The sequence below is a fragment of the Eretmochelys imbricata genome, chromosome 7, assembly GCF_965152235.1.
Source record: "Eretmochelys imbricata isolate rEreImb1 chromosome 7, rEreImb1.hap1, whole genome shotgun sequence".
Taxonomy (NCBI): domain Eukaryota; kingdom Metazoa; phylum Chordata; order Testudines; family Cheloniidae; genus Eretmochelys; species Eretmochelys imbricata.
Window position 1 is genome coordinate 47994407 of NC_135578.1, and position 13888 is coordinate 48008294.

A 13888-nucleotide genomic window follows, 5' to 3' on the forward strand; every position below is an offset into this window, starting at 1 on the left:
CCTCCTGGCAGCCTTCCTTGATGCCAGAGTGACATGGTTAGGAGCAAGGACAAAACCTTTGGAAATCAGATGAGCATCTTATCCCCTGGGCTTGTGATAATCATCAGGCCCGAGCCCCAGCCAGAGCGTGTCCTTGTGCTTTGCCGCGCTGTCAGATGGGTCTGCGGCACCAGCCAGGCCTGGCAGAAAGCTAACTCTCAACCAGTTGGCGTTTGCAAATGTAAGCGGGGGAATAGTCCCGCTATTGTGGGGAACTTTCCTGGCTTCTGCACTACCCCGGTGAAGTGGGCTAGTGAAAGGATCTGAGTCCTCGCTCTCACTTCCTTTACCCAGTGGCCTCCCTGTCCTTGAGGACTGCCCTTCCACTCTCCTATCTGGCAGAATCCTCATAACCCCAACAAGGCTGGGCCCAGGATTCTTGGTGGGGTCGACCCCCAACCCTGCTGTGGTCACCTAGGACAGGGGCTAGAGTGTCCCCACTCTGGGGTACTCTCTCTGCACTGGGCACTTCTCTGACCCATTGACCATTACATACAATTTAAAGCAAATACACGTTATTTAATCAACAATTAATTTTAAAAAGAATAAGGGAAAATGGGAAAGGTAAAAGGAAACACATCACCCTGTTCTGTGGCAGGGAACATCACAAACAGTGTCTCTGGAATGTCAGGGCCGTCCACAGTCTGTTCCTTGTAAGTCCCAGGCCTTCATCTCAGGCCCTGGCTGTGCTGCAGGGATGCTGTGGGTTGGACACTTGCTCTGGTGGTGGCCACACGCTCTCAGGCTCTAAAGGTGGGACCCTTCTTCCCAGTGTCGCCCCCGCCCTGTCAGGATTATGATCCAAGCCTGGCCTGCAGAGCCTCTTGGCTGAGGCGTCTCCCGGTGCTGGGCCCGCTGCCCAGGGTCCCCCTCGGTCTCCCCAGCTGCTCACCGCACCCAGCTCCAGACTGCTCCAGCCCCAGCTCCACCCCTCGGTCTCTGCACTGCTGCTGCTGCTCTGCCTCCAGCTCCCTGGGCTGCTTCTTTGGCCCCTCTGCCTCTGGTTGCTGCAGCTCTGCTCCCAGGACAGGTCTGCTCTGCAGGCTGCTTCTGTGACTCTGCTCCCAGCACTGACCTGCTTCCTGGGCTGCTTTTCTGGCCCCTCGGGCTCTGGCTGCTGCAGCTCTCCTCCCAGGGCAAGTCTGCTCTCTCTGGGCTGTGCCTCCGGCTTTGGGGCTGCAGCTCTGCTCCGAGGACAGGGTCTGCTCTCTCTGGGCTGCTTTTCTGGTCCCTCTGGATCTGGCATGGCTCTGCTCCCCAGCTTAGCTCGGGCCCCTGCTTTCTCCTTAGCTTGGCCCCACTCTGTCTGACCCAGGCAATTCCAGCTCACACAGAGGACGGGACCCCCCCCCCCGGCCTCCTGACTCCCTGATTAGCCTGCCCGCCCTGTCATTCAGGCTGACCTGGAGCATTGGCCTCTCCCCATTGTTCCTGGGGACTATCAGTCTCAGGGTCCTGATTCCCCATAGACCCGTTCCCTTTTAGTACTGGGAGCTAGCCAACCAAAATACCCCCACAGAACGTTAGTAAGGGGGCAACAGTCCCCTTACACAAAGCAGGCACTCCAGTTTCTCGAGGCATGTTGGAGCAGGGGAGGAATGATGGAGGAGACAGGCTTCAAACGCCAGCCAAATTGCCCTGGAAGCCGTTCTCCGTGTCACACTGCAGATTGCCCAGCAGCAAATGGTGTGCACCGCTAGAGTAGTGGGGAAAGCAGTGCTGCCTGCTCCGGTCTGCGAAGGGTCAGCTGGAAAGCTTCACAAGGGTCTGCTACCGAACAGCTCAGTGCTGCGCCACCATGGCTGCAGCCTGCCTCACTCCCCTGCCACGCCCTTCTCTCTGCTTTCCTCTGCCACTGAGCAAGATGCACACGAGGAACGTGGCTCCAGTATGCTATCTGTAAGGTTAGGGGCCCACTGGGAGCTTCTCTTTAATACGTCTGTGGGCCGGATTCATTCCTGGTGTAACTTCATCTCAATCAGTAATCTATTTGGCTGATGCATCCAGTGGTGTCAATGGGCCATGCCCGGAACTCAGCGTCAAAGGTCAGCGCGGATGGCTCTCTCTCTGGATGGAATGAGAGCTTTGGCCTCGCAAATCCCAGGACGTCATGGCCATGCCGGCAAGGAGGAGGAGGTTGAGTTCTTCTGGCACTTGCAGCGCTCTTCTGTTTTTTTTTTTCAGACAGAGAAGCTCCAAGCTGGATAACTCAGGCCAGGGCTACACTGCAGACGTGTCAGTCAGGAGCATGACGAGGTGTCACCCTGACTGACAGAGCCTTGTCAGCAGGAACCTTAAGTGCAGAAACAGCTATATTGGTAATGCTGCACTTTTACCAGGATAGCTTATTTCGCTGGGGGCAGCGTTTGCCTGAACTATGCTGGCAAAAGAGCTCCTTGTGTAGACATGACCTCAGTGCATTGGCTGGGGTAATTAGAGCCATGGGTGCCGAAGGGAGGAGCAGTTCACCAGGGAGCAGCAGGTGCTGCTGTGGGTGCAAAGTTCAAGCTTACAGGGGCACACTCAAGTACTCTAGGCCCAAAACTGAGGTCTTGCAAAAACCAAGATTCAGTTAAAATGGCTTTTTATTTTTTTTGAGATGTAGCCTTCCCCCACCATTGCACCCCAGATGGGAGCAAGGCTTGGAAACTGAATAGTAACACTCATGAAATTGACCAGCCTATTCCTTGTCCCAAGCTGCGTGAAATGCCCAGAGCAACCAATCAGCAGGCGTGGTAAAAAGAAAATGGGAAATCAAAGCGGTTTTCAGCTGGAATAGCCTTCTGCGCTGGTTATAACGTGGCGGGGAATCAGGAGCAGGGGTTGTAGTAGGAAGAAAGCCTGAGACGTAAGCCCTTGTATCAGAGGCGTGGTATGAGGTAGGGCCTGCTCACAGAATTCAGCAAGAACAGAATTCTGATATTGTAGAAATACACATTCCTAAGAAATGCTAGTCACAGAGTACCCACGCAACACTTCCCGATATCAAGTGGTACAAGAACATCCCAATACCAAGGATGGTACAAAAACATTCCCCAAGGATAACAGGAACACACTAGCCACTTCTAAAAGATACGGTCAGGATGACGGTATGTAATAGAGATGTTTTGACTGAACCAACATGTACAAGGTGATGGGTGATAACTAGCGCCTTCAGGGGGTAGTAACTAACTATGTCAAAGGAGCAGTACGAACTTGTTTGTATTGGGGTATAAAGATGTATCTCAGAGGGATTATCTTTGTCTGGCCTTAGGGAGGAAAGTCCCGCCATTCACTGAGCTAGTCCATTGTATACATTGCATACATGTATTAGTGATCCGGTAGAGCCTGTGAGATACTAGTATCATGCTTTGTCGACAATAAACCTGGCTGGGTGCCTTAGTCCCTTAATGGATCTTGTGGTCATTGGGTGGTTCACTCAAGGTCTGCCATGCCAGCTGTCTGGGAGGGAGGAGGGCACAGTTTGGACCTGAGCTGATCCCCAGTGGGAGCTGATTGCTTGTTCTGGGGAGAAGGCACCAACAGCCCTAGGAGCAAGAGCAGTGTGCTGACCTTGTACCTGACAAGCAGATGGCCAGCCCCTGTCTGATGAGGAGGAAGACCCCAGGCACACTGGCCAGCTTTTGGACCTCGATGAGAACAGGGAGCCTACGGCCTTACTGCCAGAGGACAGCAGTCTCTCTCCAGTCCGTAGAGAAGGAGCCTCATGTCCTGGAGGCACTGGTCAAAGGGGGCTGCCAGGAATCCCAGCCAGAGAGGTTAGGGAGGGCAGGGGACTGCTTCTACCTGGTGCAGCTGCCAGCTGTGTCTGATGACTGTCACAGTGCCAGATGGTGGCACTTGGAGCCGGTGCCTGCTGGCAGGACTGAGCCCAATGGAATCAGAGTCAGACTGGACTCTGGAAGGGCAATAGTTCAGGAAGGCAAGGAAGGGGCTCCCTGTGTGCCAGGCTGGATTGGAAACTGGAGGAAGTACTTGTCTCTAGCCGGGTATCGAGGGGGCCAGATTTAAGTGTCGAGGGGACCAGAAGATCCCGTTCCAGGGCATTGGAGTGAACAGAGGTCCAGGAAATGGCATCGTAGCAGAAGAGGGGAAGTGGTCCTGAGGAATTAAGGGCCCAGGATCAGTGTAGAATGTAGAGTGGGCGTGGCTCCCCTCTCTCCCAGCCAATCAGCAGGAGCTCTCTGGAGGAAGTTGCTATATAGCCTGTCTCCACGGGGCTGAGCTCCAGAAAGGGTTTGGACTGGCAGCTATGTGTGGGGCAGACTGGGACAGAGGAGGAGCTCGATGTGGGGCAGAAGAACCAGGGCTGTGGATGAACTTTTTTCTTATGGACTTTATTCCGGGGACTCACTGGGGATTGTTTGAACCTTTTCTGTTGTTAAACCTGCCCCGGGTGGGGGTGCCACTAGTCCCAAGAGTGTGGGGAGTGCTTATGGGGCCGACAGGAGGGCGCTTACGGGGGTAGGATGGCTGCAGGGTGACCCCTGGCCACAAGTTGATGCTCAGTAAGCAGCCACCCCAGTACGCTGCCCATGGACATTTCCTATGCAGTCTGGACTCTTCCCAGGCATGCATCTTCCCGCTGGAATGCCAATGTCTGGGGCTGCCTGGGCAGAGAGGGAAACCCTGGAATAGAGCTGGAGCAGCCTTCTGTGTGGAGCTGTTACTCCTGGATTCCTCCTCTCCACCCTCTGCCTGCAGGATCCATCCAGGGACCTTTCAGGCATGTATGCCTGAGTTCCAAGAGTGCACCGCTTATGCATATGGGGAAAGGGATCCTGTGTGGGGCCTCAGAAGCCTGTCTCTTGGCATCCAGACCGGATCAGACCTGTGCTCCATCAGTAACCCGCACCAGATGCTTCAGAGGAAGATGTGAGACAATCTCCCCTCCACCCCCAGTGAGTCTCCATGCCCCCCACTAGGCAGAAACTGGCTTACACCCTACCCCTGGTTCTGCCCTCGTCTCTGATGATGTTGTATGACCTAGCCCTGCAGGCCGCGGGTCATCCAGTCTGCAAGTAAAGCCATGGTCAAGGGGAGAATTTCAGAGGCACAAAGGGGAGTTAGGCACCCAATTGTCAATGAGATCCAGATGCCAAACTGCTCTTTGGGCCTTTGAAAACCTGCCCCAAGGTTGCAGCATCTTCCTGGTAGGGGCTGCTGCATTTGGGCAAGGAGGGAATTCCGCTAGCATGTGGAGAATTGACACTTAGAGCCCAAAGCAATGACTGCTGCTGTCTGGCGGTGGGGTGAGGACATACATGCTGCTTTCCTGCTACCTGGTATCGACAGGGCACTGCTGGCTGGGCTGGGATTGTCATTGACATTAGCTGGGAGGAAGCTCACACTTCTGAGAATGGCAGGAGACAATATGGGAAATGTCAGGTTGCCAGTGTCCCAGTTGAGCAGTGGTTTAGGTACTGCCATGAAGGATTCGATCAATGCTCTGAAAAACAGTGTTAAGAGGGAAGCTCTGACAATGGTGAACTAGACTGCGTTCACTTGAGAGGTCGAACTGTAGTGAGGAAGGAAGGCCGGCACATAGGGCTGCCAGGACTGTTCCATTTGTGAAAGCCGTTGTGTTTGAAAGGAGGAGAAAATTGATACTGATGTGAAATATCTCTTTTTGAAAGCAAAAGCCCCAGCTAGCAAAGGGACCGGAGCCAAGACTATTCATCTCCGCAAGGAAGGGAAGAAATCAAGGCCGACAGGAATTCCTCAAGCATCACTGTTCACGAGGAATGTATCAAAGGATAGGATACCCCAGTGATGGGCACAGTAGAGAACCCCCAGGGGAGCTACAGGACGCTTCTGAATATCTAGCCAAAAAGGCCTTGTTAGTGGAAAAAAAACCTTTATTTTTTTGAGCAAAATCTAAATGTTTTTAGCTTTTAATTTCCATTGAAATTTTCAGGTGTTTTCAACAAAATAATGTTCCCTTTTGGGGGGATTTTCCCCTCTTCCTTCCTCTCCCCACCCCCTTTTCCAATTGGAAAACAGAGAGAAGAAGAAGAAAAAACAAAAACTGGGAAATATTCAGTTTTCATTTTGCTGAAAAAGCCATATATATCGAACAAAGTGAAGAATGTTCCTTTAGTTGCAGATTTGTTGTGGGAAATGGACAGTTTTTTTCTACTAGTTCTGTATGTCAGCCAGGAGCTTGCATCTCTTTCCCCCGTGTCCCCTGGGGCAGATCTTCCTTCCACATGCTAACATGCTCTTCCCAAGCCATGCAGCGGATCAAACTGGCAGCTCTGCTGAAGCGGCTAGTAGCATCCAGGGTGGATCTCTCTTCCAGTCACTTCTCTTATCGTTTTCTTATCTCTGCTACCGCAATCAGCCTGTCTCATATGGGCTCAGAGATCTGTACTTCAGTCTGGGAACAGGCAGAATGGGACAGGCATCAAGCTGCTTTTCGAGGAGAATTTGCTCCTCTCCAGACAGCTCAGGAACTCCAGACAGCTCCTGGGTTCTCTTTCCTTTAGCTGGTATTTAAGCGTGGCTGTGGTGGTTTCGGTGAAGGGGGTGCAGAATCTGATGAAGAGGTGGGCCCAGCCCCTTCTACACACCAGCTCCTCACCTCAGTCCCTGGAAAAATCATGGAGCAGGTCCTCAAGGAAACCATTTTGAAGCACTTGGAGGAGAGGAAGGTGATCAGGAACAGTCAACATGGATTCACCAAGGGCAAGTCATGCCTGACCAACCTGATTGCCTTCTATGATGAAATAACTGGCTCTGTGGATATGGGGAAAGTGGTGGATGTGATATACCTTGACTAGCAAAGCTTTTGATACGGTCTCCCACAGTATTCTTGCCAGCAAGTTAAACAAGTATGGATTGGATGAATGGACTGTAACAGGTATCAGCAACCTTTGGCACGCAGCCCATCAGGGAAATCCACTGGCGGGCCGGGACGGTTTGTTTACCTGCAGCATCTGCAGGTTCAGCCAATCGCAGCTCCCACTGGCCACAGTTCGCCGTTCCAAGCCAATGGGGGCTGCGGGAAGCGGCGGCCAGCATGTCCCTCGGCCCGCTCTGCTTCCTTGCCCCTTGCTGGCCATTGTGCTGAGATCTGCATCCCTACATGCCACAGGGTGTTGCTCAGCTCTCAGGCCTGCATCTCGGCTCTGATCTTCCCCTGTCCCTGCATGCATGGAGTTCTCCAGAGACCCCTGCATCGGGCCAGCAAGACATCGGAGCCCAGCCCCGCGCTGCTGCTCCGAAAGGAGAATTTTTGCCTCTTCACAGGTTAAATCTCCTTCTAAACAACAACAGGTCCCTTCGTTCAGTTTCCTTGCCAAGGATACAGCAGAATGCCTCGGCAAGGGAGAGGGAAGTGGAGTGTGAAAGAGAGCCAGTGTGTTCCAGCTCCAGCAGTGGGGAATTTACTGTCTCTCCACCATAATTAAATATTGTTTGCATTGCTTATTGACAGAGCGCTAAGCCACACTCCGTTTTAATTTGTTCTTTGATAGTCGCCTTTTGATGCTAATTGATTTTCAGGGTGTTTTTTATTTTTTGTCTGATTTAATACCTGCGGTGCCACTGAAAACAGAGAGGCAAGGTGACACGGAGCTGAGGAGCGAGCCAGGAACCGGCTTGTCCTCGCACACAGCCAGCTTCCCTCTTCATCTCCACCTGCACGAGTTGATACACAAAGCTCCAAGCTCGTCTCTGGGGAACAGGAGAAGCTGGAGGGATCTGATAGCTGCTCCATCGCCACTGCGGGGATGGAGGAGAAATTGGCATTAGGTAGCTCACAGTTACTCCAGTCTCAGCCTCTTCCAGCAAGGGTACACTGTAGGAAATAGCACAGGAGCGTTGGCTGTGCGGGGAGCGCCCAGCTATGCCTGCCCTGACTTCTCCCAGTAGGAGGTGCTGTAGGAATGGGAGAGGAACTTAGACTGTAGGGAGCTGCCAGCCACTCCATTCCCAATAGGAGGCTCTTTGGGGAATAATGTTCTCCCAGCTTCTCCCAGCAGAGGGCACTGTAAGGAATGGGATGTGGGCTGAGTCACTGCAGAAAATTATGCCGGTTGACTGTGTCTGGGGAACTTGTTCCTGGCGTTCCTCAGACACCAGCGACCATGGTAATATGAACTGTTGTGATGTTGATAGCGCCTTCCATCTCAGAGGAGCCCAAGGCTCTTTACGAACGCGGTGCATGCAGCCTGACTGAAATGCTGACACTTCTGGGGTGACAAGGAAACAAAGGTCACAGAGCGCAATGGCTGGGGGGAGGGGAAGGGAAATATCCTCCAAGACAGGAGGGCAAACCCCCTCCTCTTCCAAAAAGTGCCATGGGAGCCGTAACGTCCACGCAGAGCAGAAAGAAGCCGTGGGTCTGATTGTGTCAGCAGAGCTGAGTGGCTACACCACTACCCATTGTGTGGACTCCGCACCTGGAAAACCAGCCCCTGTGGTCTCTAAGGACTGACCCAAAAGAGAGACGTGCTCTTGGCACGAACCGCCTGGAGCCAACCCTATAGGATAACACCCTGCTCAGAGCTGAAGCTGGGCCCCTGGCGCTTCGACCTGCCTTTTCTGGGGAGAGCACCGGGTTTCTTTCTAAGCCCCCTGCCTCGAATGCTCTGGCCAGGGCTCTTTGGGTCTGTGCCTCCAGATGTGATTAGGAGGTGGGCAGTGAGGGGTTAAATTTAATCACCGCATTAGAGCTGGAATTGCTTAGCACCCCTGAGTATGTGATCGCTTTTCCTGGCTGGTCTCCACACCATGCGCTGGGGCTGGCGGGTGATAGGGCTGGTGAGCCAGCCAGCCCCTGGGTTACAGCTGCACAGTCCCATGCCAACTCGAGCATTCTGACATGCCCGGGTGCCTGCATCTGGCGTGGTTCTGGCTGCCAGACCGCCATGGGATCTCGCTGCACTTGGGCAGCCCTGGGCTAAGCGCTACCCCCACTCAGCCCTCCCGCCGCTCGCTCTGCCTGTCCCAGGTTGGGCGGTGTGTTGACAAGCTGTGTTCTGTTCCCTTCCCAGGACGATCCAGAGGGAGAAGAGATTGAAAGGGAGAAGTCCAACTCCTTGAAGCTGGAGTTTACCGAAGATGTGAACTTCAAAACCAAGGTTAACTATTCGTATGCCGCCGTGCAGATCCCTACGGACATCTACAAAGGCTGTGAGTGCCGCTTTCTCCTCAATTTCTAGGGACAATTCTGATCGCCAAGGTTGACCCCTGTATAACGTAGGTCAGAGAGCTCCACCCTGTAATTTCCTATCCAGTCAATAACTCCTGACTGAGCCAGAGCGTGTCTTTTAGAGAGAGCCCCCCGACCTGGGTGTAAAGATCTCAAAGGAAGGACGGAGGGCTGCACTCATGTGTTAGCTCTCCTCTCTCTATTACTGTCTTTGTGCAACTCATGGTTTATGAAAAATAACGCAGAGCCTGTAACTACCGGAGTCTGGGGGCTCGACAGGCTGACGTAAATGTAGAGCTGTTGAGCCCCTGCATGAACATCCCATCAATGCAGTTCCATGGCGTGGCCTGTGGAAGACGGAGTATGTACCTTTCCCTGGCAAAGCGTGCTACAGTGAGTGACCCCTCCCCCCTGTTCAAGGGAGCCGGGATTATAGCAGAGATGGGTCTGACCCCAAAGACTCCCCAACCTAGGGGAGGTCCCATCTGCCTCCGGCCATTGCAGCGCCGAGGCATAGCCTTGGACGATTAGCGGCACTGCACCAAAACCACTCTGTCGCTTTGCCCTGGGGTTCTGTCACCCCCACTGCTCTGTGATGGGAGGCTGCTTGGTACCTCTCTGTCTCCCTCTGTAAGCCGCACTTCTGCTGGAGAGTTTCCCCAAACTGACGCTGGGTGGGCAGTTCCCTTCCCAGCAGAACGGTAGGTAAATAGATCCCCAATCGCCACTCACAATGGTGCCGCCCGGCCTGATGGCTCAGATGAAGCCGTGGGATTGTGTGTGCTGGCCCTAGTGTCACTGCCACTGGTCTGAGGCTGCTCTCCCCTGGTCTCCGTCTCGCTGTCAAACAGCAGCCCTGGCCCATGTCTGGTTTGTGAGCTCAGCGCCAAACAACCACCTGATCTAGTAAGAGGGGGGCCAAGCGCCGGGAGCTCCTGTTGCCGGACATACCTGTAGCTTGCGAAACTTGCTGCAGCTGAGACACACTGGCTCGGTTCCTAAGGGGGCAGGGGAATTGGAAGGCCAAGGGTGGGATGGGACCCTCAGCAGACCCCATCTCTCCTGTCTCAGCTTTGCTGGATTGTAAAGAGAGGGAGGCAGCGGTTCATTCTCTGCCATGGGACTGATGGATAGAATCATAGAATATCAGGGTTAGAAGGGGTCATCTAGTCCAACCCCCTGCTCAAAGCAGGGCCAATCCCCAATTTTTGCCCCAGATCCGTAAATGGCCCCCTCAAGGATTGAACTCACAACCCCTGGGTTTAGCAGGCCAATGCTCAAACCACTGAGCTGTCCCTCCCCCCAGCTGGCTTCACATGCTGGGAAAGGGAATGTGTCACCCTGCTGCCCTGGAATCTGGCCCACCTTCGCTGCCACTTGGTCCTCTAGAGCTCTCCGTCCTCCTCATCCAGTGCTAATGCGCAGACAGGTGCTTGGTGGGTGAGAGGGGACCACCTCCCTCCGCAGCATTAGGGACTGGCTTCAGTGAAAAGCAAGGCAGTGGAGTGGCTGGACCAGCAGTGTGTCCGGTGTTGCAGACTGGCCTTGGGCCTTGTCATGAGTGGTTAGAGGTGGAGAGTTCTCACACTTGGTCTGCCTGGGCATTACTGTCTTCTGATGAACCCTGGTGTCAGATGGGAAAGAAGCGTGGGGGACGCGTGCATAGAAGCCCCAGGTGTATTGCCGCTCAGTACAGCTGCCTATCTGGAGCCCAGTTAGCGCTCAGTCCCTGCGTGGCTGCCGAGCAACCCTCCTTCTTTCTCATGAGCCCTGCTTTTAAGGCCAGCTCCCTGTCCTGTAACTAGTCCCACTGGGTGGAGGTAGGTGCTACAGATAGCACCTCCCCAGTCCTTAGCCTAAGCCAGAGCCCCTCGTGACATTTACCAGAAGAGTCCCTTGCCCCTCTGTAAGTCCCAGAGGATGGCTCAGTCACACCACCTCCTCCTGACAACAGCTGGGATGAAGCCTCCCCACTGGGCAGAGCATTCTGACACTGTTCATTGTGGGGTCTCTTGCGCTTTACAGAGCATCAGGTCTAGGTACCAGCCTTAGATGGCTCGTTGGTCAGAGCCGATACCATGATCCCCTGTGACAGAGACAGAGACAAGTCCATATGAGCTAATGGAGAGAAATGCATTAATTCCAAGGCTCCCAGGTGATGGGATGTGTTGCAGAGGAGGTTGTGGTGTCCCCATCACCTGAGATGTTTGAGACTGGATTTGACCCCGCTGCCCGGGATGTGCAGTGAGGTTGGCATCTTCATCCAGGAGCCAGGTAGGCATTCCGCACAATGGCTAAGCTGCATTGGAGGAACAACGTGGTTTGGTGCTGGCTCCTAATGTTGTTGACATGGTCCAGAGAGGCATTGCTCTGAACCAACTAGAGTGATGCTCCTTGCAGCACAGCCGACTGCAGTCAGCAGATTCAAGCAGCACCCGGGGCAGTTAGATTCACTAGTGGCCCAGGAGGAGTTGGCACCAAGTTAACTAGCCCTGGGGTAGAGTCAGGGAGCTGTCAAATAGCAAAGGGATGAGTATGAATTCCCATAGACTGACCCACTGCAGGTCTTGGGGCTTGAGGGCCTTGTAGGAGAGTCTTCTGCATTGTGAGTGAGAAGGAGATTGGGGTCAGCTACCTGCTACCTGCACTGGCTTGCAGAAAATGAAAGCCGTGCTGCATTGGTGCAAGGAGGACTGTCTCGCCAAGATCCCTTCCCATCCAGAGGATGAGGTCTTCCATCTCTGTGTTGTCTCCCTGCTTTGGCTGATCGTTGGGAGCAGCCCTCAGCTTTCCCCAGAAATGAGCAAAACTTGCCAACCATCATGTTGTCTTTGGGCCTTGAAAATAACGAGGACAAAGCCAGAGCCTGCTGAGTTCTAAAGCTGTCCGATACACCAGAGTGCGCCCATGCCCCATGCTCCTGCCCCATCACCAGGGAACCTGGAAAGCAGAGCAGGGCCCGCAAGCCGTGATTCTTGCTCACTACGTCCTACGCACTGGCAGTGCAAATCACCTGCGCCCAGCTGGAGTCCTGCATCAAAGGCTCAGGGGTTCTCTGGCTCCCCATTGCTAATCACAGCGCATATACTTGTGCTTCATTGTTATGGGGAACTTTGTGCTTGTGAACATGAAGGGTCCTGATGGTGCTGGATGGAGCCAAGCACGGATATACATGCGTGCAGTACGTACCCACCAGGGAGCTGCCAAGAGTTCCCTTCCAGTGTGCCCCAGGGAGCTCGCACATCCACCGAGCCTGTTTGAGGGAGCTGGCCAGACTCCCTACTTTGGATACACCAGGAACCTTTGTCTAGTGGCTGGTCCACCATAGACATTGATAAGTCAGCGACAGCCAGCCACAGAGGGCCTTAGTCCTTTAGCACAAGGGGCTGAGGCTGATGCTTTTTAGAGGCGGGAGGGATAGCTCAATGGTTTGAGCAGTGGCCTGCTAAACCCACGGTTGTGAGTTCAAGCCTTGAGGGGGCCATTTAGAGATCTGGAGCAAAAATTGGAGATTGGTCCTGCTTTGAGCAGGGGGCTGGACTAGATGACCTCCTGAGGTCCCTTCCAACCCTGTGATATTCTATGATGTGAAGGTCCTGGGTTCAAACCTCACTGTTGACCCAAGCAAGGTCACTGTTTACACATTCGCTAGGAAAACTCACACTCCTCCTCCCAGCCTAGGAGTACAGAAGCAGGGAGCCCAGACGCAGCTTCCTAGATCACACAGACACACACACAAACTCCCCCATGAGGCTCGCCTCCACTTCCAAATCACCATCTTGCCTGTGATTGGAGCCTAGCTCACATCACCTTATTTAGCCTCACTTTCCATCATGTGCTGATATACACTCGTTAGCGGCATGTACATACGCAGGAGCACATCCGTGGAACCATTTCATCGCTTCGGCATCAGTGGATTAGAAATTGCAATTAGTTTTATTACCCAGCTAGCACAGGCCAAGCAGCTAATGAAGCAAATCATGAGATCGGGGAAGGGGTGGGGGGGGGAAGCATGGGACGGGTGATCAGGATGAAATATTCATGATTTCCAACCCCCCGCTCTTCAGCTGGCACAATTGCTAATGTCCTGCCAAAGCCACATAAATCACCACGCTCGGCTATGGAAGGAAATCAGGCTGGAGATTAACTCACTCCGGGGAGTTGGAGCCTATTTGGAGAAATAATGGCCAGGCGGGGATGGCGGGGGCAGAGGAGTGGGGGCAGAATTGAGTAGCTCTGCGGGGAAGAATGTTGCTTCTTTGGAAATAGCCATTGCAAAAATGAGCCAAAGCAACGTTCTGGTGCATGGAAATAGCTGCCAAGTGTGGTGGAGTCAGGGTGGAGTCCTGGCATGCACCATGGCGGGAGGGAAGGGGGCTTGTAGCAAAAGCACTGGGCACCATGTGACATGGTGGCCACCCTCTTGGGACACATGCTGGGGGTTAAACTGGTGTTCTCCAGAGCTAAAAGCATGAGTGGCTACAGCTTGAGCTAAAGAGCTTCAGTAAACAGGCGCTCTGATAGACTTCTAACCTCCATGGATTGGGCACAGAGCAGGACGCTTGGGGTTACACAGACCCATTCACGATCTCTGTTCACGGAGCCGTGCAGTTTGACTTGAGCCGAGACTCGACACATGGGTGAGAGGAACATGGGAGAGAAGGGGAGAGGGGCAGGGATCCTCAACCTGGG

At 53.7% G+C, this 13888-nt stretch overlaps 1 protein-coding gene across 4 annotated transcripts in view; it reads left to right on the forward strand.

Moving 5' to 3' along the window:
- Positions 1-13888, forward strand: part of CACNA2D2 (calcium voltage-gated channel auxiliary subunit alpha2delta 2) — a 570874-nt gene that overhangs the window by 422231 nt on the left and 134755 nt on the right. For all 4 annotated transcript variants that reach the window (XM_077821335.1, XM_077821332.1, XM_077821333.1 and 1 more), the window contains exon 5: positions 9039-9177. In XM_077821335.1, coding sequence (XP_077677461.1) covers positions 9039-9177 — 139 coding nt within the window. The remainder of the gene's footprint in view (positions 1-9038; positions 9178-13888) is intronic.